The sequence below is a fragment of the Schistocerca cancellata genome, chromosome 1 (assembly GCF_023864275.1).
Source record: "Schistocerca cancellata isolate TAMUIC-IGC-003103 chromosome 1, iqSchCanc2.1, whole genome shotgun sequence".
NCBI classification, from domain to species: domain Eukaryota; kingdom Metazoa; phylum Arthropoda; class Insecta; order Orthoptera; family Acrididae; genus Schistocerca; species Schistocerca cancellata.
The window spans coordinates 346,546,494-346,571,862 of NC_064626.1; the positions used below are offsets into that span (position 1 = coordinate 346,546,494).

At 37.6% G+C, this 25,369-nt stretch overlaps 1 protein-coding gene across 7 annotated transcripts in view; it reads right to left on the reverse strand.

The window, feature by feature from the left end:
• The window catches only part of LOC126173535 (nicotinate phosphoribosyltransferase), a 132,557-nt gene that overhangs the window by 23,837 nt on the left and 83,351 nt on the right, over window positions 1-25,369 (reverse strand). For all 7 annotated transcript variants that reach the window (XM_049920964.1, XM_049920963.1, XM_049920967.1 and 4 more), the window contains exons 10-11: window positions 22,003-22,146; window positions 3,824-3,960 (exon numbers count right to left, since the gene is read on the reverse strand). In XM_049920964.1, coding sequence (XP_049776921.1) covers window positions 3,824-3,960; window positions 22,003-22,146 — 281 coding nt within the window. The remainder of the gene's footprint in view (window positions 1-3,823; window positions 3,961-22,002; window positions 22,147-25,369) is intronic.

Below are 25,369 nucleotides of genomic sequence, written 5' to 3' on the forward strand. Positions count from 1 at the left end.
AAGTTTTTCTTATCTTGGCATGCTGGTCAGAGTAAACAAAGAAGTTATGCAACACTTCCAACAAAATGTTCCAGTCAGCCATCCTCTCTTATTTCTCTCATAATATTTATATTCTACTCAATGTCTGGGGATTTAGTTGCAAATAAAACATTACTCACAAGAGACCAATCTGTGTTTATTCAAAGATGAGTGAAATAGACCATCACTGTCTGTGGCACTGAGAAACTACTGAAATCATTAAAACTGAACAATGTTCCTAGGCCCGATGGTTTTCCTACCATATTTTATAATAAATTTATGGCCATGATAACCCCTCTTTCAATCATAATATATAGGAGATCCCTCACATAAGAAACAGCGCACAGTAGATGGGAGAAAGCAAAGGTCCCACCCATCCACAAGGAGGGCAGCAGAAGTGCTACAGAAAATTACCATCCAAAATCACTGATGTCTATTTGTTGTATAATCTTAGAACATATTATGAGCTCAAATGTAATGTGGTATCTTGAACAGAATCACCTCCTCCATGCCAACCACCATGGATCCCGAAAACATCAATTATGTGAAACCAAACTAGTGCTTTCTCACATGATACCCTGACAGCCTTTTCACATGATATCCTGAAAGCCATTCATCAACTCAGTCAAAAAGATGTTGTGTTCCTTGACTTCCAAGGCTTATTACTGAAAGTATGATCCATGTGAGATTTGCATGTTATCTAGGATGGAGAGTCATCGATGTGAAAAGGTGTTGGGAGCCCTGCTGTTCATACTGTATATTATGAACTTGCAGACAATATTGATTGTAGCCTCAGGCTTTTTACAGATCAAGCCATTATCTGTAATGAAGTAATGTCTGTAAAAAGCTATGCAAGTGTTTAGTCAAGATCTTGATCAGGTTTACAAGTGGTGCAAAGATTGTCAAATTGCTTTAATGTTCAGAAATGTAAAATTTAGCATTTCATAAAAAAAGAAAAGAAACCATATCCTTGTTTGAATCAGTCGACTCATACAAATGTCCTAGTGCCACAATTTGTGGGGATACGAAACTGAATGATGACATAGATTAAATCATAGGTAAAGCAGGTGGCAGACTTCCGTTTGTTCATGGAACATTATGAAAATGAAATCAGTCTATGAAAATGAAATCAGTCTACAAAAGGAGATTGCATACAAAATACTCATGTGGCCCATCCTGAAATATTGATCAAGTGTTTGGATTCTGTACAAAATAGAACTAACAGGGGATGCTGAACAGATACAATAAGGAGCAGCACAAATGTTCACACACATTTTGACCCATGGGAGAGAGTTACAAAACTGCTGAAAGAACTGGCAGACACTTGTAGATACACAAAATGTTCAATGAAGGCCTACTCAGAAAGTTTCTAGAATCTTTTTTAAGTGAGGAATCTAGGAACACACTACACTATCACCCCCACAAGGATCACGAAGACAAGATTAGACTGATTACAATGTGCACAGAGGCCTTTCAGGAACCCTCCTTACCATGCTCCATAAATAAATGGAATGGAAAAAAGCCCTAATACTTTGAACAAGGGAAGTAATCTCTCTTGTATACTTCACAGTGGTCTGAAGAGTATAGATGTAGAAATAATTTGCTGTGAGCACCAAACAGTGCATCCGATTGTGCAAATCAGTCAACATATCAACTGTCACAGCACGTGTTTTATTAACAACTTTCATAATAATGGAAGGCATTTTTCTGTTTCAAACTGCATCAGTCTGTCCTCTGTCATGTGTACTTTCGGTGGAGAGAAGTGCTATTACATGTGAAATACAAACTTCTCCATAGACTGCCTCTAGATCTATTCATTCTTGGCCTTGTTCTTTAAAACATTCACTACAAAGAGCATTAAAAGGTCTCATATCTTTAGCATCCCCTGCAATAAACTTTGCTGCTATTCTTTTTTTACTGCTAGTATCCCCAAATGAGCTTTTTAAGTGTGGGATTACTTACAACTGTGTTTCTATAAAATGAGTCATTCCCACCTGGAAACACACTAATGTACAGCAGTTTTTTAACAAAATACCCAGCAGACACGCTATTTTTTCCTACAATAAACAATAATTTATTCCAGCTGTTGCTATTTAGACCCTCCCATTTCTTCACAATTTACACCCTGGTTTCAATTTTACTTCTTACTGCACTTGTTTCCTCATGCTGAAAGTTTCCAGACAGACAGAACAAGTGAGAAGCCTATGCTAGCATGCTAGCTGTAGTCACATGGATAAAATTATATTTCACACCTTTGGAGTCAAACATGACTTAAGATTTTGTCACCACTTCTACATGTGGCCACATTAACTGGGGTGGGAAGCCCATCCAGTTAGGTTGTGCTCACCCTGCCTAACATTTTATGCTCACTTACTCAGCCTTGCATGGTTAACATGCCAAGGAGCATTCAACTGTCTTCCATGCATGGAGTGGAATAATATGGTAAGGATTACTGCACAGCAGCAGATTCTGATATTACAGAAGTGCATTTTCGAACATACTGTCTTTATGTTGGATACTGTTTTATTTTCTTCACACTAGAATTACTTTTTTTATTTTCACATGGCCTCGTAAGGGACAAACTGTACCTATAGGAAAGTATAAATATGTGGGTGGGCTACTTAAATAGTAGTGTCAGCTATGTGATTTAACAACTTAATTTTTTGCCTTACTTTTGTGTTTAATCTGTCCAACTGTGAGAATTATCAGAACAGAAGCTCTCCAAAATTAGTGCTTACAGCTTTTTTCAGTATCAATCCTGCCTTTAGCAAAAATGCGTCTACACATTTCTATGGTTGTTTTGCATAGCTTGGAACAAAACTTAATGATCAACTGTCTTAAACCAGAATTTGCCATTAAATGCTAAAACAATATTGTTATTTGCAAAGTCAGAACACGTAATGCACTAATACTAGTGCTTTGCAATTATGGACACTCACAGATGGACAATGACAATATTAACACAACCTGGCGACAGATATGTTACTCAATAAAAATTAAAATAAAGAAACTGAAACTTAACTGGACACTCTGTGAATATCATTCTCTTCATGGAGCAGCTTCATAATAGTAACAAAATACTTCTTACTCTGTAAATGCCTGTCTTCAACGACTGCTTTCGTAATTTTTCCAAATGTGTAGGAATTTGATAAAATGTGTACATTAAACATTCCATACTATAAGTCTATGTTTTCAACTACAAAACTGAGATGAAGAATTGTTTATGTGCCTTTTGATAGCATAGTGAATCACTGAGTTGTCACCTTTACTCCTTAATTTAGGATCAAGACACTGAAACATTTCTCTTAGTGTTTATGTACTATTCTTCTTTCCTAAATTTTTTTTATGAAACCATCTCTAAAGGCTCAGGAACAAGCATTAGTCTTTAGAAGCTAATATGAATTAGCTGCAATTGGAACAGGGTAGAACAGCACAGAGACACAAAACACATTAAACTGCAAAGTTTATTTTTATAGATGAACCACATAAAGCATGAAATTACGGTTTAATCTTTCAAGTTATTTTTAGACAGTATTGTGCTCCATGTCACACTTTTCGAAACCATATTTAGTGTCAAAAATTTTCAAAGCCGTATTTCCAAGAAAATGATACAGAAGTGTTCCACTGAAGTTCAGATTTTTTCAAACATTCAGATATCTCTACTAATGGTAATCGCTGAAATCAATCAATCCCCTAGAAATTATAACTCCCTCTGTCATAGTCCCTTCTGTATCACTTTTAAATTGGATGTCATCCTTCCAATGCCCTAGGAATCAGTTTTAACATGTGACATGTTCAAACAAACCTTAAGTAATGGCTCCACTCTTGTTGGAATGACATAAGCACGTTTTGATTCTTCAAATGGATGCCTGCACAGCACTTTGTGACCCACCTCCGGTGGTGGCTCTACAGATCTCTTAATTAGATCAATTAGCGCATGCCCTAAAAACAGAATTTTATCAAAATTTACAAAGTTATCCACAATGAAAATGGCCAATGTCTTACTCATTATTGTTAAAAATATACTAGAGTTGGACAGGGTACAAAAGATCAGAGAAAGCATACAAGAGCTACATTTTCAGCCTTTTCCTACAGTGTGTATTACTTGGTGGCACAGTCCATAACAATTCTGGCGGACTAGGAAAAAATCTTACCTTTATAGTCTTAGACCTTATTGAATTTAGCATATGTTAAAATGAAGGACTAAGTAAGGAACACATTTTTTTCTCCAAAAAAAATTTCTGCTCCGAGATACAGCCCTCCGAATATGACAGTGCGCATACCATTTTGAAGATGCGAATTCTGGAAAAAATTTTAAAATTCTGTATCTCTGGAACAGTTCTAGATATTTTGTTGGCTTTTTTTATTTGAAAGATAATTGCTTTTTGATTGCAAAGAAATCCTCCATTTGGACTTATCTGTCAAAGTTCTTTTACTATAGTGTTCTAACTTTTTATAATTTATGGAATTTTTTTTTTTTCAAAAATGCCAGTCCATAAAAGTTTGATTTTTTTCCCTGTTGATTAGTACTACATAGTTCTACATTCCCTGAAAAGAAGAGCTTCCACTTTTAGGTTGAACAGGTTTTATAAACAACTGAAATTTTTGCCACACACAAAAACTGTTTCATTATCACATAACAGGCACATAAAAATAAAAACTAGCCTTATTTAACATAATTTTAGTTCTGAAAGATGAGTAAGAGACTCATTTTTCAAGCATTTTAAATGGTTCCAAAATGTATGTGAAAGGTCCGAAGACAAAGGTTTCAATTTATACAACTTCTGTGCACTTTGTTTTGTACTGAAATTAGCCAGTCAATTAACTAAAAATGTGTTCCACTGCTTCAGGATCTTCCTTTGATATAGAGAGATGCTTTCCTGTTGAACCAATAGGAACTGAAGCACTTGCAGTCTTCAAAACATTGTGAACAGAAAGTGAGCACTGATGGTGTTGTTGATGTCCTCCAGCTGGAAATCTATATCCAGGAGCTGGTCCATGTGTTAGTATAAGGTTCACTGCAGTTTCGTTTAACTCATAACTGGTGTCTGTAATCTCTGCAATCCACCAGTCACAGTCATACACACACGCCACAAATATCCCCCTTCTCAGTAGTGAATCAGAATATTATCCTGCTGTTTCTGAGGTGTTGGCCGAACGAACAAAATTTATTCTTTCTTGCCCTTCAAAGTGCGTGCAATGTGAGTTCGCCCATCACTTTGAGTGCAAAAATGTGTCTTCGGAATTCCTTTCACATGAGTAGTTTGTTTGGACGATTCTTTTTTCTGCTCATGGAATCCTTCTATTTGCTCTTTACACGAAAGAATGAGGGCTGTGGATGTGTAAGAGTTCACAACTCTCGTAAAATCCTCAGCACGCTGCATCGCAGCTGTAATTGGTCTGGAAGGTTATGTTTCGTTGCATGGCATTTCAGCAGGCCTCCTACACCATCACAAGGCCCCTTTCCATGACCAGTGGCATTGAATACCCAGTCAGTTGGCACAAGTGACTTACTCAATACAGTCAGTTGGCACAAGTGACTTACTCAATACAAACAGCTGGTAACAATTCTTAAAATGAGTAGGAGCACCATCAGAAATAATTATGTTCTCTGCCCCTGTTTGCAGTTTAAGAATTTTGTGTATTGCTAGCCAAGCATGTGCTGAGTCATGTCCTGTGTCATCACTTATAACTGCAACACTTGTGGTCTTGCTTTGAAAATATCTTACTCCTGTAAATACTGAAACCTGGTCGTTACTCCAATGATACCCTTGTACTTCTTGTGGGAGAATTACACACCAGTTCTCAGCAAAATCACAGTGAAGCACTTAACATAGTTCTTCAGTCTGTGCAGACCTCTTCACTTCTGCAATGTGTTGTTGCAATTCTTCAGATGCTGGTGTGTTACTGCTTTCACTGATGATTTACCAAGTTCATCAATGAAACTGTCAAACGCAACAGTTTTCTTAATTTATTTTTCTCCCATGTCACATATGTAATTTCTGCAGAGTTATCTACTATGTCTTCCAGGCCAAGTGTCTGTAAAGACAGTCCTCCCTTTCCAGGGCAGTCACCACATTCTTAAAATAAAAAAGTCTCTCACTTTACGTCACAGACTACTAATAACTTCACATGCCCAACCAAGATGTCATATGTCATGTGCTCCAGTAAGGTCTTCTAAGTTTCACAGAAAGTTCAAAATTCGTGCAGTACACACAAACAGACATCTCTAGGTGGCTATGGAGCTACCCACTTAGGTCACAGCACATAAAATTTTGATCTTCCAATAGCGTAAGTGAAGTTGTGTAGTTGCTCTTATAAATTGCAAAAATCTCTTTAATAATGCAAGTCATGTACTTCTTCACTTTCACAACTTTTTGACCTTCAGCTGTTACAGTTATAGTGTCTTTTTTTTTGTTGGCACTCTGGCGAGAACAGTCCCATTTATCTTTCAGATAAAATGACTGCACTATTTGAACTTGAGCTGCTTCAACAGGATGACCATAATAGGGATCTGATCTTCCAAAGACTCCTTTTACAAACCTCACATTTCTTGATTTCCTACCATGTACTTTGATACTGATGGAACTAGGTCCAAAATTGTTTTCTTTGAAAATGTCTCTGGAATAATAGTTAAAACTTGCACCTTTTCACAGTAGGACGCACAACAGCTGAGATGATATTTGTGAAAAATTCCTGGCAAGAGGTGTAAGAGTGCTTTGGTTCATTTTCTTCTGAAGATGGAATTTCTACTTTTAAGAGTGTGGTCAGTTTTGCTGTAGGGTATTCATCCATAGCTTTAGTTATTTTCTCTAAACTTTCTTGATGCATAGAGCTTACGACTTGACTTCACTGACCACGGTTTCTTAACAGGACTAATACCTACCTCTGTAGTTGACTGATTCAGGGTATTTCATTCTTCCTCTATTGATGCAAAATCTGCATCATCTGCACCATGGCAGGCTTCACCTTTTTCAGATAATATCACTGTTGTTATTCTGTCAAAACATTTAGAACACAAAAAGTCTTCACTGGAAACAACTTCACTTTGTTTTTTAAACAGTGTCTTCAAATGAGAACACTTATTCCCAATCTGAACAAAGTCTGTTTTTTGTTTGTCTTATATATCACTCTTTTATGGATATGCAAATAGTCAGCACACTTCACTCTCCTGTGGCCCCATTCAGAACACATTTTGCTGCAATTTAGTTTCTTATGATAAAATAACACACGTAAAGTTAAAAACTATAAGATGGTTTTTTCTATTAAACTGAAAGTCGGAACAGAACAACTGAACAAATACGCCTGTTTTACTCTTTGATGGTACAGCACTTAACACCCCTCCTCAATTTAATGATTTTACATTTAACGCTAACAAAAATTAAAAGAAACCCAATAAGCTCCTCAAAGCAAATGAACCTAAGAGCTGGTAAGCCTTTGGTAAAAATATCTGCAATCTGGTCCTCCGAACGTACATGCTCGGCCGTGATAATTGCGGTGGTGAAGTTGATGCACAAAATTATAATTAACATTGACATGTATCAACCGTCGAGGTTCCCATGTTTTCAGTAAACATATACAGGACTGATTATCCTCAAATATACGAATTGGTGGCTGGAGTGGAATTTGAATATCATCCAGCAAATATTTCACCCAGAGTAACTCAGCTGTAGCTGTCACCAGAGCTACATATTTTGCCTCTGTAGACGACAAAGCAATACTAGTCTGTTTTTTTGTTGCCCAACACACGGTGTTTCTAAAACATTTTAATAGATAACTAGAGGTAGATCTTGCGTCTTTTCTATTCCATTTTGCATCAGCATAGGCCAGAAGAACTTCTTGATTCCCCTTTTGATAATGTAGTCTCATATTGAAGGTTCTTTTGATATATCTCAAAACTCTTTTTAAGCTTTTCCAGAGATGTTCTGATGGATTATTTTGGTATCTGCTCAAGAAGTTAACCACAGCACACAAATCAGGCCTTGTTGCTGTCATTGTGTACGTCAAACATTCAATCAACTCTCTGCAAGGCTTATCGATCATTTTTCCTTCCTTGATTTCCAGTTTAACTTCTATAGGCATCTTGACCGGATTACAACCTTGCATGTTGAATCGTTGTAGCAAATTCTTCAAATATGATGTTTGGCTCAGATACATTTGTCCGTTGTTCACAGAACTCTCAATTCCCAAGTATGATTGTGGTTCTCCCTGTTCCTTTATTTTGAACTTCTGCTTTAACTTAAAATTTCATTCTGTCCATTTCCTCTCTATTATTTCCTGCCATCAAAATGTCATCAGCATAGAGTACAAGTTAAATAACAACTTTCTTTAAAATCATACAGTAAAGACATTTATCTGCTTCTGACTGAGTGAATCGTATAGACATAAGAAAGGTATGAATAGAGTGATTCCATGCTAGTGGTGCTTGCTTTAAGCCATATAAAGATTTCTGTAACCTGCAAACCAAACCAATTGCATCTTTCAATTCTTCTGGAATACCCACTCCTTCAGGAATAGTCATGTGTATTTCCTCCTTGAGTACTCCATGAAGGAAACAGGTGGCAACATCAAACTGTTCCAGAACCAGTTCTAGTTGGATTGCAATAACTAGCATTATTCTAACAGTTCAAGTCGAGCCACTGGTGCATATGTTTCATCGTAGTCAAATCCCTTTTCTGTGAACATCCTTTTACCACAAGTCTAGCCTTGAGTCTTATGATATTTCCATCCTTGTCCTTTTCTAATTTGAACACCCACTTACTGCCAATAGTCTTCCTTCCAGGTGGTAATTTAACAAAGATCCAAGTCCTGTTTTCCTTTATAGAGTCAGTTTCATCCAGTACAGCTTTATACCAGTATTCCTTATCTTCACGATTTGCAATTTCCTTGTAACTTTTCAGTACATCACCCACAAATGAATCAGCATTGAGTGCAAGGACAGCATAGTCTTTCAGATATTTAGGAGGGTTCCTCTTCCTGGTAGAACATCGAACAGTTTCCTTTTCTGACAAATTTTCAGCTTCCTTTTTGTCACTGGTCAGTTCTGGTATGGGAATTCTTTCATGACCCCCATCACTTGACATAAACGTTTTCTGGGTATGGTACCACGTCAAAATGTATAAAATTACTGCTGGTGGAGAGAAACCAACGTTTCGGCCATGGTTGCAGCAGCCTTCTTTCTCGGTCACTTGGTTTGGCATCTTCTTCGACGTCTTCTTCATTATCACCCTTCTTGAATGATTCCTGTACAGATTCTGGGATCCAGTCCTCAGCTGGTTTACTTTCAAAGTCAAACCTTCCTTCATAGAAAACAATGTTCCTTCCTATGACTATTTTTCCCTTCCTCTGGGCATCAAAGCCTGTAGCCATTAGGACAGTAACGAGTAAAATAGCATTTTAAGGACTTGCCTTCAAATTTCCCTATTCTCAATTCCTTTGGTACCAGTACATAAGCAATAGATCCGAACACTGTCAGCATACTCAAATTAGGCTTCTCACTATACCACAAAGCTGCAGGTACCTTTCCTTCCAAAGCCTTGGTAGGATTTCTATTAAGCAGGTACACGGCAGTACGAACAGCTTCTGACCAGACCATTTTATCTAATTTACACTGAAGCACCATACAATGAGCTTTCTCAATAACAGTTCTGTTCATTCACTCTGAAACACCATTTTGCTGATGAGTATATCTGACTGTAAATTCAAACTGTATTCCTTGTCCTTCAAAAAACGGTTTTAATTCATTTGACATGTATTCACGGCCACTATCACAGTGCAGTCTACTAATCTTCAAGTTGAAATAAGCTGTAGCCATGGCATGAATCATCTTCAGGTAACGAGTTACCTCAGACTTTGATTCCAGGGCATAGGCCACTGTGAAATGCATAAAGTCGTCGACAAACGTGAGCACATACTTCTTTCTGTCGAACGATTCCGGTGCAATTGGCCCACACAGATCACTGTCGGTCAACTGAAAAGGTCTGGTGGTACATTTCCTATTGTGATTGTATGGCAGCTGTGACTGTTTTCCTTCGACAAAATTTGAACATTGTTCCATGGGGATTGTTGAAGTGTCCAGTTCCGTATCGTCAACTAGTGACTGGAGGCGTTTAATGTTACCATAACTCAAATGGCCTAATCTGCTATGCCACAGTTTCACATTAGTTGCAGTTGAAGCAGCTGACAAGGCTTTTCGTTGCAAAAAATTTACAATGTATAACCGAGAATCATTCCTATTTGCAATGGCAACAGTTTCTTTTCTTTTTTTAATTAAGCCTTGAGCCTTTTCAAACATGATACTAAAACCATTCATTTCCAGTTTTCTGAACTGACAGCAAATTATAATTAAGATCAGCCACAGATAAAACATCTTTAATCGTTATCTGAATTTCCTTTCCTTTTACCACACTAGTGACTTTAATTTCTCCTTTTACTTTAGGCTCAAGAAAAATGCCTGACTTAGCTACTCTGACTTTAATTGGCTGTTCCAGTTTCCTTAAATTAGTGAGAGGTATCTTACTGTTAATCAGATATTCTGTTGCTCCAGAGTCCAAGAACAAATTTATGTTGTTTGTTGACTGATCTTCATTTGATGCTGCAAAACAAAACCCATCTTCCTCTTTGCTGTTAGCTACGACCAAGAGTTGCTGATTCCTGAGTTCTTGTTTGATACCTTTACTCTAACAATCAGCCGTTTTGTGACCAGCTTCCCGCAACAGTGACAAGTAAAGTTGAAAGAAGTTCCTTGTTGACTTTTTGTTTTACTGGTGTCCATTTCTTCAACAGTAGCTCCAGTCGAATGTAAATCACAAATCAGTTTATCAAACTTCAGAAACTGGTTGAATAGCAAATCATGTGCTGCATTAAATTTCATAGTTAACAACTGTTTTCTCAACAGATGTTGACCAGCAATTCCTTTTCTCTCTAGCGTATTGCACAGAGAGGTCCATAAATCTAAAGAAGTTGCATTATCTTTCATGTATTCCAAGAGACTCTCGGCAATGTGTTGATCATGATGAGACTTACATTTACGATCTTGTTTAGCCATTTCAGCCAATTTTGTTTCCTTTCCGGCATGCTGCATGTTCTCCTCTCCATCGACAAATTCCACCTTTGTGAGATAATTCTCTTGCACAAATCTTAATAGTTACAGTTCCTCAAGGAGAATTTCCACCCTGACTTTCCAGGTGTTGAAATTCGTTCCATCGAATAAAGGAATACGATATTTTTCCGCTTCAGTTGCCGTCTTGACTTAACTTTACGTGAGAGTACACTTGGGGCCAGGTATTTATCGCACATTCTGTTTATTTAAAACAAACCCGGGCCCATAACCTGATGTAATTTAGTTTTTTACGATAAAATAACACACATAAAGTTAAAAACTATTAGATTTTTTTTTATTTAACTGAAAGGCGTAACAGGACAACTGAACAAAAATGCCTGTTTTAGTCTTTGTTGGTACAGCACTTAGCCAAGTCACATAGAGAATCATTAAAATTTGAATCTTAACACATTTCAAACAGTCTTTTTCACAAAACATACTGCAACTGTGTCAACTGGCAAATTCCTCACGGAAACACAGAATTCACTGGATGGTCTCAGATTTCTTAGAAGCCTTTTCAGTAAACAAATTAGCAGTGAACAACTACAATACAGAAACCTGCAATGAGCAACCATGACAAAGAAACTGACAAGAAACTACAACAAAGTGTATGAAATATCTGCAAAATAAAAGTGAAAAGAAATAACTGCAATGAAGACAATAGAAATAAACATTGCAACAAAGAAATTAGTAGGAAACAACTTCATCAAAGACAGTTGAAAGTTAAAAAAATGATTTTTTAAAATAAAACCTGTCCAACTTAAAAGTGGAAGCTCTCCTTTACAGAGAATATGGTACTACATGGTACTAATCAACAGAAAAAAAAATCAAACTTTTCTGGATTGGCATTAGAAAAAAGTTCTGTAGATTATAAAAAAATTCAAAAGGCGACCGTAAAAGAACTTTGACAATTATGGCCAAAAGGAGGATGCCATTGTAATCATACAGCAATTCTCTCAAATAAAAAAACTCTAACAAAGTATCTAGAACTGTTACAGAGCTATAGCATTTTAAAAAATTTTCCTAAATTTGCATCTTCAAAATGGTGTTTGCAGTGTCATCTTTGGAGGCCTGTAACTCAAGGCAGGAATTTTTTTGGAGAAAACAAAGTGTGTTTCTTACTTACTCCTGAATTTTAGCATTTGCTAAATTCAATAACATCCGTGACTATGAAGGTAAACCCCCCCATGCCTGAAGTGATATGGATTATGCCGGATGTAAGTTTGACTTTTTTTATAATCGGAGGGTTGGTGCAACTTTTCTTTCTTCCACCATTTATACCTCTTCCCCTTTTTCAACACAGCAAAGAAAGAATAATATACTTTGTAGGGTGAGGAGAGTCTTTACCCACAAATGCAAAAACATAAATTACTGTGCAGTTCTGACACATACACACATCTCCATAAATAAAAATGTGAATGTTCATTTGTTCAAAATCTTAAATCTCTGAAATATCACTAACTGCTTTGAAATTTTAATACAATATTACATTCAAATACGTCTGTGTTTTATATACCTATTAGAGTGCCATCTTATAATATATAATTTCATATTTCATATAGAAAGGGGAAATGACATTATCAAAAACCTCGAGAAGTACTTGACTGATGTACTTCAAATTCTAATTCGATACTCTAATGAATATTCGGATGGACACAGGCAGTACACACACACTCTTCAAATTTTTAGGACTCTCATACGGACATAAGCTCTATATATTCTTTTAAACAACAATGTACAGGTTTTTACTGTTAAAACCAACTGCAAGAGAGAAAATGTTGTGTTTTGCTCTACTGTAAATATGTGTGGTTTTGTTTTCTTTCTTGTAATCAGTTTTAACTACAATAGGAGGGCACTTAAACCATTAGAAAGACTGATTCTCCCATACACATTTTTTTTCTCATTATAAATATTTTTAAACAAAAATTGTATACACAATGATGCGCTGTTTTACTTTTCTTCTCCGATTATCATTAAAAAGGTTCAAGATCAAAGAGACACGAGGGTGGGGAGGGGAGCAGATGGACACAGAAGAGGGAAGGAGGAGATGGACATAGAGAGGAGGAGGAGGATGAGAAGAGGGACGAAGAGAAGGGGAAGAGGAGATTAGGATGTAAATCCAATTCCCACACATATTTAGCAACTAAGAAGCACTGCCACATTTGCTAGTTTAAAAATATATTTCACTCAAAGACTTTTTGACATTTTTTAAATTTCCCATTAGGGTAAAGAAACAGGAAAAATTTTATAAATGGAAGAAAAATTCATTCACACCATCAGTGAGGACATCACATACAGTGAATGAAAATGCAGTAACAATACAACAACATACACTAAAATTCACAAGCACACTTAATAATGATCTGGAAGCAGTTGATAGGTCACAAATGAAAGTTACAGGTAATGAAAATAAGAAGAGCTTACTGAAAGGAAATAAACAGAAAAAAGATTAACAGAAAACAGGAATTAAATTCAGGGCACAACAGCAAACAAAATGTGAGTTGCTACTAAGATGATGCAGTGATAGGGGAAAAAGGGCTTTGGGAACAAACAGAAAAATATGAGAAAGAAATGAAAAGTTGGGGGGGGGGGGAGTGAAGAAACAAGATAAAAACACGGAAACAATTATAGTTGAACTGAACAAAAGAGCTATTTCATTTTATGTAAAAATCAGAATGTGAAATGTTATACAGATGGTGGTAGTGTCACGTACACAAGGTATAAAAGGGCACCGCATTGGCGGAGCTATCATTTGTACACAAATGATTCATGTGGAAAGATCTCCAATGTGATTATTGCTGCATGATGGGAATTAACATACCTTGAACACAGAATGGTAATTGGGGCTAGACACATGGGACACTTCATTTTGGAAATAGTCTGGGTATTCAGTATTTCAAGATCCACAGTGCCAAGTGTGTGCAGAAAATACCACATTTCAGGCATTACCTCTCACCACTGACAAACTGTGGTCTATGGCCTTCCCTTAATGAATGACAGCAGCAGCATTTGTATAGAGTTGTCAATGCTAACAGACAAGCAACACTGCATGAAATAACCACAGAAATCAATGTGGGACCTATGATGAATATATGTTAGGACAGTGCAGCAAAATTTGGCATTAATATGGCAGCAAACGACCAATGCAAGTGCCTTTGCTAACAGCAGGACACCGCCTGCAGTGCCTCCCCTCGGCTTGTGACCACGTAAGTTGGATCCTGACGATTGAAAAACTGTGGTTTTGTCGCACAAGTCTCGATTTCAGTTGGTAAGAGCTTATAGTAGGATCTGAGTTTGGTGCAGGCCCCACAAAGCCGTGGACCCAAGTTGTTAACAAGGCTCTATGCAAGCTGGTGGTGGCTCCACAATGGTGTGTACTGTATTTAAATGATATGGACCCCGAACTGAACTGATCATTGATTGGAAATCAATAATGTAGGAAAAGATAAGATTGCTACTTACCATAAAGATGACACATTAAGTTGTGGACAGGCACAATTAAAAAAGACAATAAATTCTTCAGCTACAGCCTTCATCAGCAAAAGAGAAATCCACATCATTCACACACACAAGAATGCACAGCTCATGCACACGACAGCCAACTCCGGTAGCTTGGGTCAGAATGCAACTATCATATGGGATGGAGGCATCAATCTGAATGGCGCAGGGAAGAAGAACTGATAGTAGTGTGTCGATGGTGGGAGAGAGGAACGCTGTCTGGTGAGAGGTGCACAGAATAGAATGCCAACAGGCACAGTGTCAGGAGATCGTGGGGCTGGGACGTGGGGAAAAAAGAGCGAAGAAGGAGAGGTGCAGGAAAAGATGGGTGAGTGCACTGGAAGAGGACAGCAAACGAAGTAGGTGGGAGACAAGAATGGGAAGGATATGACAGGACAGAGAGGGTGGAAACTGTTAGGTGCATGGGCTGTGGGGGACAATATGTTAGTTACATGTTCCAGTGATCACTCTCATGGTAACTGTTATGATGTGGAATGTGTCAAGTGCATAAGAAATGCACACATGAATCAAGTTTCTTTTCTTCTCTTTTTTAAGCTTAAAATTTTAATTACCCACCCCATTCCCTCAAATGGCACAAAATGCATATATTATACCTATAGATTTATTTATTCCGATTCATGAATTCATCTGTGGTATAGAAAGAGTTGTCAAGAAGATATGATTTCAATTTATTTTTGAAACTATTACTGCTTTCTGTCAGACATTTTATTTCATCTGGTAATTTATCAAAAAGTTTTACAGCAGCATATTTTACCCCTTTCTGTGCCAAAGATAGGTTAAGTAGAGTATAGTGTAAGTCTGTCTTCCTTCTCGTATTATACTCACGAATGTCACTGTTGTTTTTAAAAGTGGCCCAGGTTGTTGAGAACAAATTTAATTAGTGAGTAAATGCACTGAGAGGCTATTGTAAGAATTCCTAACCTTTCAAACAGATGCTTATAATATGTGCGACAATGAGCCCCACATATTATTCTATCAATTTTCTTTTGAGCAGTGGGTATTTTTTGCCTAAGTGTTGAGAAACCTCAAAATATTATTCCACATGGTATCAGAGAGTGAAAATATGGAAAGTGTGAGAGCTTGCTAATTTCTATATCCTCAAAATTAGAAATTATTTTGATTGCAAAACTTGCTGAACTTAAACGCTTTACAAGATCCAAAATATGAATTTTCCAATTAAGATTCTCATCTATATGTATACCCAAAAACTTCATATGCTCTACCCTGGCTAGTGACTGCTTTTGATGTGTTGTATGTATTGAAGGACCTATACTCCTTGCAGTAGAAAACTGAATGTACTGTGTTTTTTAAAGTTCAGAGCAAGCCCATTTGCAGAAAACCAATCAATAACTTTTCCGAAGACATTATTTGTATCTTTTTCTATTGGAGTTTCTTTTACTGGATTAATAATATGGATTGTATCATCAGCATCAGTGTCAGTTTAGCTCCTTGCTTCAGATAAGAAGGGAGGTCATTCACATATATCAAGAACAGAAAGAAGGGGACCCATGATCAAACACCGTGGAACATATAATATAATTTCACCCCAGTTAGATGAAGTGGGAAACTTCCTTAAATCACTTAAACCATTCAAAGAAACTTTTTTGCTTCCTGTTCTGTAGATATGACTTGAACCATTCATATGCTGTTCCCTATATACAATAGAATTGTAATTTCTGTAACATAATGTTATGGTTCACACAATCAAATGCTTTGGACAAGTCACTGAAAATTCCTATTGGTGACATTTTACTATTTAAAGACTCTATTAAGTGGGCAGTGAAATTGTGTATTGCTGATTCAGTAGAACAGCGTCTTTGAAATCCAAACTGTGATTTACTAAGTATCCCATTACTGTTGAGACGGCTAACCACTTTTGAGTACATTACTTTCTCAACGATTTTTGAAAATGCTGTAAGCAAGGATACTGGCTGGTAATTATTGACATCTGTGGTGTCTCCTTTTCTGTAGAGAGGCTTGACAATGGCATATTTTAACCTGTCTGGGAAAATACCTTGAGTTAGTGGTGCATTACAATTGTGACTCAGAACATCAGCTGGAACTGTTCCACATTGTTTTAATATGTCATCTACTCCAAAAGAACAGATATTTGTCAAAGTTTTAATGATTTTCCTTATTTCACAAGAGGTTGTTAGATGAAAATTAATCTGACAAGGATTTCTCAAAACTGACTCTTCCATGTACTGCTTGGCTTTTTCTTTTGAACTATCCTCACCAATTTTTTCGCCTACACTTAAGAAATGGTTGTTAAATACATTATCTACTTGTGTACTGTTGGTTAAGATGGTCTGATTGTCTTTAATACCAATACTACCTACCCCAGTGCTTACTTTTCCTGTCCCTCTTCTAATAACATCCCATACTGATTTGATTTTATTGCCTGAGTTATTAATTTCATCTCTCATATACATATTTTTTGATTTTCTGACAACTTTTCTCAGTATGTTACAATAATTTTTATAGTGTAAAATTACTTCTGGGTCATTACTTATTCTTGCTGTCTCGTACGATTTTCTTTTTCTTTCTGAAGACACTTTAATACCTTTAGTAATCCCAAGTTTCTTTGAAAACTGTTTGGTATCACATTTAGCACTTTTTTTGGGCAACAATGTTCAAAAAGGGATATAAATTTATCAAGAAATATGCTGCTTTTATCATTAGCAATTGGCTCTTCCATACATCTCTCCAATTAACATTTCTAAGTTTCCCTGAAGTGCTCTATAGATACCGGGTTGGCCAGCCTTAAACTTTTGCTTAATGGTTTCTGAACTGTTGACCCTGCTAGGTTCTGAAAGTTAATCAAATGTGCATGATGGTCTGATAATCCATTTATCACAGGGAAAGAGTGTCTTAGTTTTACATCCTCTTGCTGTACAAATACATTATCTATTAAGAGTGCTACAGTCTTGAACTGAATGTGTAGAAAAGCTGATAGTAGTTGTGAATCTTTGAGCATGGACTCTACAAAAAAGACAATTGATTTACTTTAAAAAAAAAAAATAAGGAAGAGGACTGTTAATCTGTATCTTATGGAAAGAGGACGTGTTGCTAGGCCATCGCTCAGAACGTATTGTTACATTTAATGAAAATTGATATTTTAGTGATAAAACCGAGTAAAGTATGTGTAAGAGTTGCCAAACATTTATGTATACAAATTTTCTGGAAGTGAAGAATAGAAATATCTTGTTTTTGGAAAAGGAGGTGAACTTTATTATCGTCGTCTATCAATTGACAGAATTGTAAGTGTACAAAGTTCACTAAAATACAGGAAAAGAAATGCATTCTATATAGTTTTCATTCAATAAGTAACAACCTCTCATAATTTCTTAATTGCAGTAATTGGATTATGTTCTTGTAAAATAGTATGGTGCTGAACTCCACTGACCAATTTTGATGTAGCAGGACGTGTAGTTTGAAGGAAGTTTGTGTGCCAAGCAATCTCCTTTTCTCACGAAAAGCAGATTGCTGTTTGATCTTATTTACTTACAACAGTGGTCCCTTAGGTATGAAAAGCTAGGAAAACTTGGGCTCAAAGCTATCCGCAATACGTCCAAGTAACTAACAGAGTCGTATTTTAAACCTTAAACAACAAGATTTTCATGATCTGGACTCAGAGCCAAGACACTATCTTCGATGCTTCAAAACCTCAACACCTCTCCCATCTGCTTCACCTGGTCCTCCTCAACCTATTGTGCCACCTTAGTAGATGTTGACCTCCTCTGTCCTGATAGCTTCATCCCAACCTCTGTCCACATTGAACCCACCAGAGAGCACCAGTAGCTGCATTTCAACAGTTGTCATCGCTTTCACACACAAAAGAAACCTCTCCCAAAGAGTCTGGCACCCAGGGATGGCATATCTGCAGTAACCAGAACTTCCTTGCTTGTAATGCTGAGGGCTCTCTCAAAGGCCTTCACAGACAAGACACTATCCCCCAGACCTAGTCCGTAAACGGACCTCCCATACCATTTCCCCCCACACCACCAATCCTCGCACCACCCTCAAGAACCAGCCACAAAGGAGTGTCCCTTCCGTCACCCAGTACCAACCCAGACTGGAGCAACTGAACTACACCCTTCATCAGGGGTTCGATTATCTACTATCATCACCTTAAATGAGGGACATCCTAAATGATATCCTTCCCACCACTCCTAAAGCGATGTTCTATCGCCCACCCAACCTCCACAACATCCAGGTCCATCCCTATGCCATTCCCAATCGCAACCTCTTAGCACAAGGATCATACGTCTGTGGAAGACACCTGCCCAATCCACCTACCCAGCACTTCCTATTCCAGTATTCACAGCTTTATCCTATCCCATCAGGGGCCATGCCACCTATGAAAGCAGCCGTGTTATTTACTAGCTCTGCTGCGTTCATTGCACAGTTTTTTATATTGGTAGGACTACCTACCAGCTGTCCACCAGGCTGAATGGCCACAGACAAATTGTGCTAAGAGCAAAGAAGCCCACCCTGTGGCACAACGTGCAGCTGAACATAACATACTTGATTTCAGTGGCTGCTTCACCACCCAAGCCATCTGTATCCTCCCCTTCACCACCAACTTTTCTTAACTGGGCAGATGGGAATTATCCTTACAACCTACAGTACAATAAGTTAGCTTCCCTACTAGCAGATACTGTAAGGGAGGCCACAGCCACACAATGTATGATCCCTGTGGTTAATGGTACCAGGCAGACAGGTTTTTTGGGTTAAAGCCAAAGTCCATAGAGACAACATTCAAGAAAAACAGAATAAAAGAAGCTTCAGGTACACTAAATAGAGATAAAGCTAAGGGTAGTATCAATTTACTTAATCAAAATATCAGGGAAACAAAAAATTAAGTAGATGAACTGTTAGTGTGTTTAGATGATCTCAAAAATAAGAATGAGATTCATATATTTTGTCTATCTGAACACCATGTAACTGTGGGGATGGAAAGTGTCTATATAAATGGGTATAACTTAGCATCTTACACTTGGGCAGATCTGGCATGGATAAAAGAGGAGTTGCCTTTTACACATAGCAAGGGTATAAATACAAAACCGGATAAGTAAGCAAATTTTGTGTTGATCAGCACATCGAAGTTTGTGCATGTGAACTACAGTTAGATAATGTAATGTTGATATTAGCAACATTGTACAGGTCCCCATTAAGAGATTGGGAACTATTCATATAAAAAAGTTTGACTCCCTATTATGCTGTCTGTCAGACAAAAAGAAGAAGTTATTAATCTTAGGCGATTTCAATGTAAACTTTATAAAATGACTTATCTTAATAATATGAATAGTTATACATGTGTTTTTGGAGAGAAAGAGAGAGAGAGAGAGAGAGAGAGAGAGAGAGATTGGTTTTTGATTGAGATTTTTACTTTAAGTCTGGTACCTGCATTTTGGTTGCTGCCTCCTTGAATGATCAGCTTGGAGGAAGTTAATGTTCTGTAAGGTTTAAAATATGACTGTTGGTTACTTGGCCGTATTGCGGATAGCTTTGAGCCCAAGTTTTCGTAGCTTTTCATACCTTGCTTCTGGGTATGAATGGTGTTGTTTCTTTTTCTCTGATGGAGGCTACAGCCGAAAGCTTCGTGCAAGTGTCTTAATTGTGCCTGTCTGCAACTTAATGTGTCATCTTTATGATAAGTAGCAATCTCTCTTTTCTAACATTGTTGATATTTCTGCCAGGAGTTCCACTGTTTGACTGATTGGAAATGGTTATGTTTGGCAACTTTGAGACCATTTGCAGCCATTCATGGATTTAATGTTCTCAAACAATGATGGAATTTTTATGCCACAGGGACACAATTATTGACAGTTGGTTTGAAAAATATTCTGAGCAGTTCAAGGAAATGATCTGCCCATACAGTTCGCCCAAAATGTATCCCATCAAACATATGTAGGACATAATCGAAAGGTCAGTTTGTGCACAAAACCTTGCACCAGCAACACTATCACAGTTACAGATGGCTATAGAGGCAGCATGGCTCCATATTTCTGCAGGGGTCTCAAATGACTTGTCGAGTCCAGCCTTTTCTCGCCTCAGTGTATGTTTTAGGTAGTAAATTTCAACACTGGTGCACAACATACTTTTGTTTATTAACAAATACATAAATAAAATGTTACTATTGCAAAGTATGTGGATTACATTATGACATGATGACAAAGGAGTCTTTTATGTAGCATACTAGTGTCAGAAACTTTATTGGGAAAAAAGTGGAAAGAGAAGAGGTGCGTAATCATTGTACACAACTGTCAAGATAATTCCAGTTTGTGGGGACACAAATAAGAATTGTGCTGTCTCTGTGGAACACTTCTATTTCTGCCTGGAATAGACACTACTAAAAAATGTTGAAAATCAATGCACTAGGCACATGCCTGTTGAGAGGCAAATTTAATCTCTTGATGTCATTTATAATTCGATGCTGCAGACCCATAATTTGGACCTTATTAGTCAGAGAATAATCCCTGGATGTTTACAAGTAGGTTAGACACAGACAGCAGTCTGGGAAGCACTGATTACAGCAAAGTACCAATTCTATGTTCCAGGAACAGTTCTGAGACACAGGAACTGATGAAGGCCAACAAATGCTGACCATTCCACAACAGGACCAATATAGACAGCATGGACTGGCCAGTGAAGCCTTAGAATCTTAATCCTAATTAGCACACTTGGGATACATCAGGAAAATTTCTCAGGAATAAATAAACTGCCAATTAAGTTCTTGGATCACTGCATAGTATTCCATGTCACTACCAAACATGTATGACATATCTGCTTTCTTGTTGTAGAAGAGATTTATCAGTTTTGTTACTTTTTTTAGTGTATATTTGGATCCATAGCCTTTCTAATAACATGACGTGGTAGTTAATGTATGTTCAGAAAGCACTTGTTTATTTTTGATTAGTTTCAATTTTGGACACTACTACAGTTCTAGATCAGCGATGACTACTGGATGAATAAGAGCTTTTTTTTATACCTGTCTGCTTGTGTCTGTATGTGTGTGTGTGTGTGTGTGTGTGTGTGTGTGTGTGTGTGTGTGCGCGAGTGCGTGCGCACGAGTGTATACCCGTCCTTTTTTCCCCCTAAGGTAAGTCTTTCCACTCCCGGGATTGGAATGACTCCTTACCCTCTCCCTTAAAACCCACATCCTTTCGTCTTTCCCTCTCCTTCCCTCTTTCCTGACGAAGCAGCCGTTGGTTCGAAAGCTAGAATTTTGTGTGTATGTTTGTGTGTCTATCGACCTGCCAGTGCTTTCTTTTGGTAAGTCACATCATCTTTGTTTTTAGGTATATGTTTCCCACATGGAATGTTTCCCTCTATTATATATATAACATTAGTTTATTTACCATCTGATCCATATAGTCTGTACACATCCTTCTTTCCTGGCATTGTTATCTTCGCCACATCTTGACTAAGTTTTATTCTAGGGCTTCCATTGATTTCTACCATTTTGTACACACATCCAAGAGCTGGCTGCCTCTGGCATGTAACTGTTGAGGAAGTAAGATTTTAAAATTTGGCTCTCTCTTTTTCTGCCACAAATATACATACTGCATCATTATTAACATGATAAAACAAAACAACAAATAACAATCATTTATACTAATGTGACATTACCAGTGATGAAACAGACATGCCACAGTCTTTGGGTGCCATAGTCTTTGGGCAATTCAAGTTACTGAAAATATGAAAACAGAAATGACTGTACAAGTAATTTAAAAAATGAAAAGGGCAAAGATAAAAACTTACCCTATAGTTCATGTGTTGGATGGTAGATAAGACATACAAACAAGATTTTCAACTTGTTGCTTAGATTTCAGATACCTTTCTTCAAAGCTAATAACAAGCAAATTTGCACGTATACTATCCCAACACTGTGGCCCCAGCGGAGGGGCAGATACTCAAATGAATGACATTATGTATGCTATGAAAGTAAGTACGTGTGATGAGAGGTGTTTCACAATAAAGTAAATACAGGGTGTATACGGGGACAAGGAAAAAAAATTCCCGGATTATTCCCGGATTTCTCCCGGATATCCCGTTTAAAAAATACGCTTTTTCCTGGGTGAAAATACACTTTTTCTGTGCTAAGTGACAGATTTTCCATAGATTTTCCCTCGGAACTGTAAAACTTATCAATTCTTTGAATGGTTAACGTTTTATACAATCACGTAGAACTTCCCGAAAAAAAAAAGACTGGCAGAGAAGTTTTGGAGAGACTTTTAATAAAAAAATAAAAAAATATAAAAGGAGAGGTGTTGGAAAGACCTTTGATATGCAGCAACATATACGTTGCATATTTTCTTATTACAAAAGTATAAATTCGAATTGCACCAAACACAGCGCGTTAGTTTGCGGAGCGTTGAAACCGAGGTTGCGATGTCATTTTGTAAGCGAGTCATATCTCAAGCCACGAGATCTCGTCAGCCAATGACAGCCGATGACAGCAGCTATTCAGAGCATAGGACACGTGTTATAGTCAGCCAATAGCAAGATCACTGGTTAAATAGCGCGAACACGCAAGAGGAAAAGTTAACGGTTTACGTTAATGTACACAGTACCGTATATCTACAATAAAAGCTAAGCTTTCACATATAGTATTATGTCTCTAAGATTAACAGGCTGCAACAGAAGCTTAGCTTTCACATGTAATATTGATCTTTTTTGCGTGTGTTATACTTTAAGATACATCACACAACTGTGCCAGTAAATTTAATATTATGACATAAATGTCTCGGCTCGAAATTCTTGTAAGTGGCTGGTCCTCAAACTGTTCAGTTTCGAACGCTCTGTGATTTAGATATCCAACCCACTTTCTCACACGTAACATAATTCATCTTGCGTAAAAAGAAATTTACTTTGAAAGTAAAGCTTTTCTCTTTTCTAACCACCGTTCGCAATACTATCCGAAGACTGTTAGAAATAGGTTCGATTTACCAGTTCCAGAGAGCGCCAGAAAACAGGCATTATTGTGAGTGTGCAACTGCAGTGGTGTAGGAAGCCCGTATGTTCGTGTGTATAAAGCACTAAAAGAGCTTACATTACACCATAAAAGAAACAGGGCATCAGAGGGTACTCCAAAGAGCATCGGAATTTCGTAAACCATACTAAAATGCATAATTCGGCTTGAAGTGCGAATTGGCTTTTTCCAGATTCACAATGAAGTATGTCCCATCTGATACTAAGCTTTCCAGTGTGGCTTTTGGGATGTAAATTTTCTTGGAGTACCAGTACTCTACGATCTCATTTTTTGTTCTTTATTATGGCATAATGCCATGTATGGCAGAAGATGATAACGTGCACTTGAAATTCAGCGAAAAGTTGGAACTAGCCAATACTGTAGAATGAAACACTTCGTTTCAAGTCCGCAGCCCGTGGTCGTGCGGTAGCGTTCTCGCTTCCCGCGCCCGAGTTACCGGGTTCGATTCCCGGCGGGGTCAGGGATTTTCCCTGCCTCGTGATGACTGGGTGTTGTGTGATGTCCTTCGGTTAGTTAGGTTTAAGTAGTTCTAAGTTCTAGGGGACTGATGACCAAAGATGTTAAGTCCCATAGTGCTCAGAGCCATTTGAACCACTTCGTTTCAAATAAAATGATTGCCTCAGCGGAAAGATTAATAAAGCCAAATTTCTTTAGCAAACTTGCAAAGATAACTTCACTGTTCTGCAAGGCAATTAATGCTTGACTGCCACTAACTTGGAAATAAAATAAAATCAGAAAACTGAAATTAATAATATATTTTTGCCCTCCATAATTATGTGAATGTATTTTAATTCACTTGATAGCTCCCCCGCCACAGAAATCCGTTTTGTTTTCATTTGACTTGGGAGCTGTACACGAAGAGAAGCAGCGAAATCACTTAACGTAAACACGCGTCACGTGGAGGTTAACCCCCTCCCCACTACAACTCGGACAACTCTGTGCAAGCATGAATCTGGCAGCTATGGCGCGCGAGAAAAATTTTTCTCGTTTGCATCTGGCTGCTTGCTACTGTTACCGACACAGTTAACAGTCAAACTTCAAGTAGCGGGAGAAGGTACTGCTTATACGCGAGTCAAATGCACATGCGCAACAGACTGTTGGTAATTGGTCAAACAAACCTAATGTGAACAGTAGTGACGTCATGCTCATAGCAAGCAGTTTATTGTTACGAAGAATTACAGTCTGCGCCCTACGGCCTTTGACATATTTTTGCTATTTGCAAACGCTTGTGCGTGCACGGTTTTTTGTTGTTGTAAATTGCACATTCACTAAAGTTTTATTTTTTTCCCCTCTCGTTTATATTTTATTGCTGCAGTATCATTCTCCAGTAGCAGGATACAATAACATTCTTTGCTAGAGAATCAATTCTGCAGCCAAATTAAAAAAATTTTAACTGAAAGCTAAAACAATGAAAAATTCCCGGAATTCCGAAAAATTCCCGGGTTTTTCCAGGTTTTCTCCCGGATGAAAAAATTCCCGGGTTTTTCCCGGATTTCCCGGTTGTCCCGGGTCGTATACACCCTGAAATAGGGCACTGCTGAGGGTGATCTTTTTGTACACCTGCAATTGTGACATACTTGATGTTCAAAATTCTCAATATTTATTACACAATTCACTACCATCATCAATCTGACAACAACTGCTAGAAGAATAATTCCTCGAAGGTCTTTTAGTGCACACCTGTATGCTGCACTTTTACATTTTCTAATGCATTTACATACTGATCCAATTAC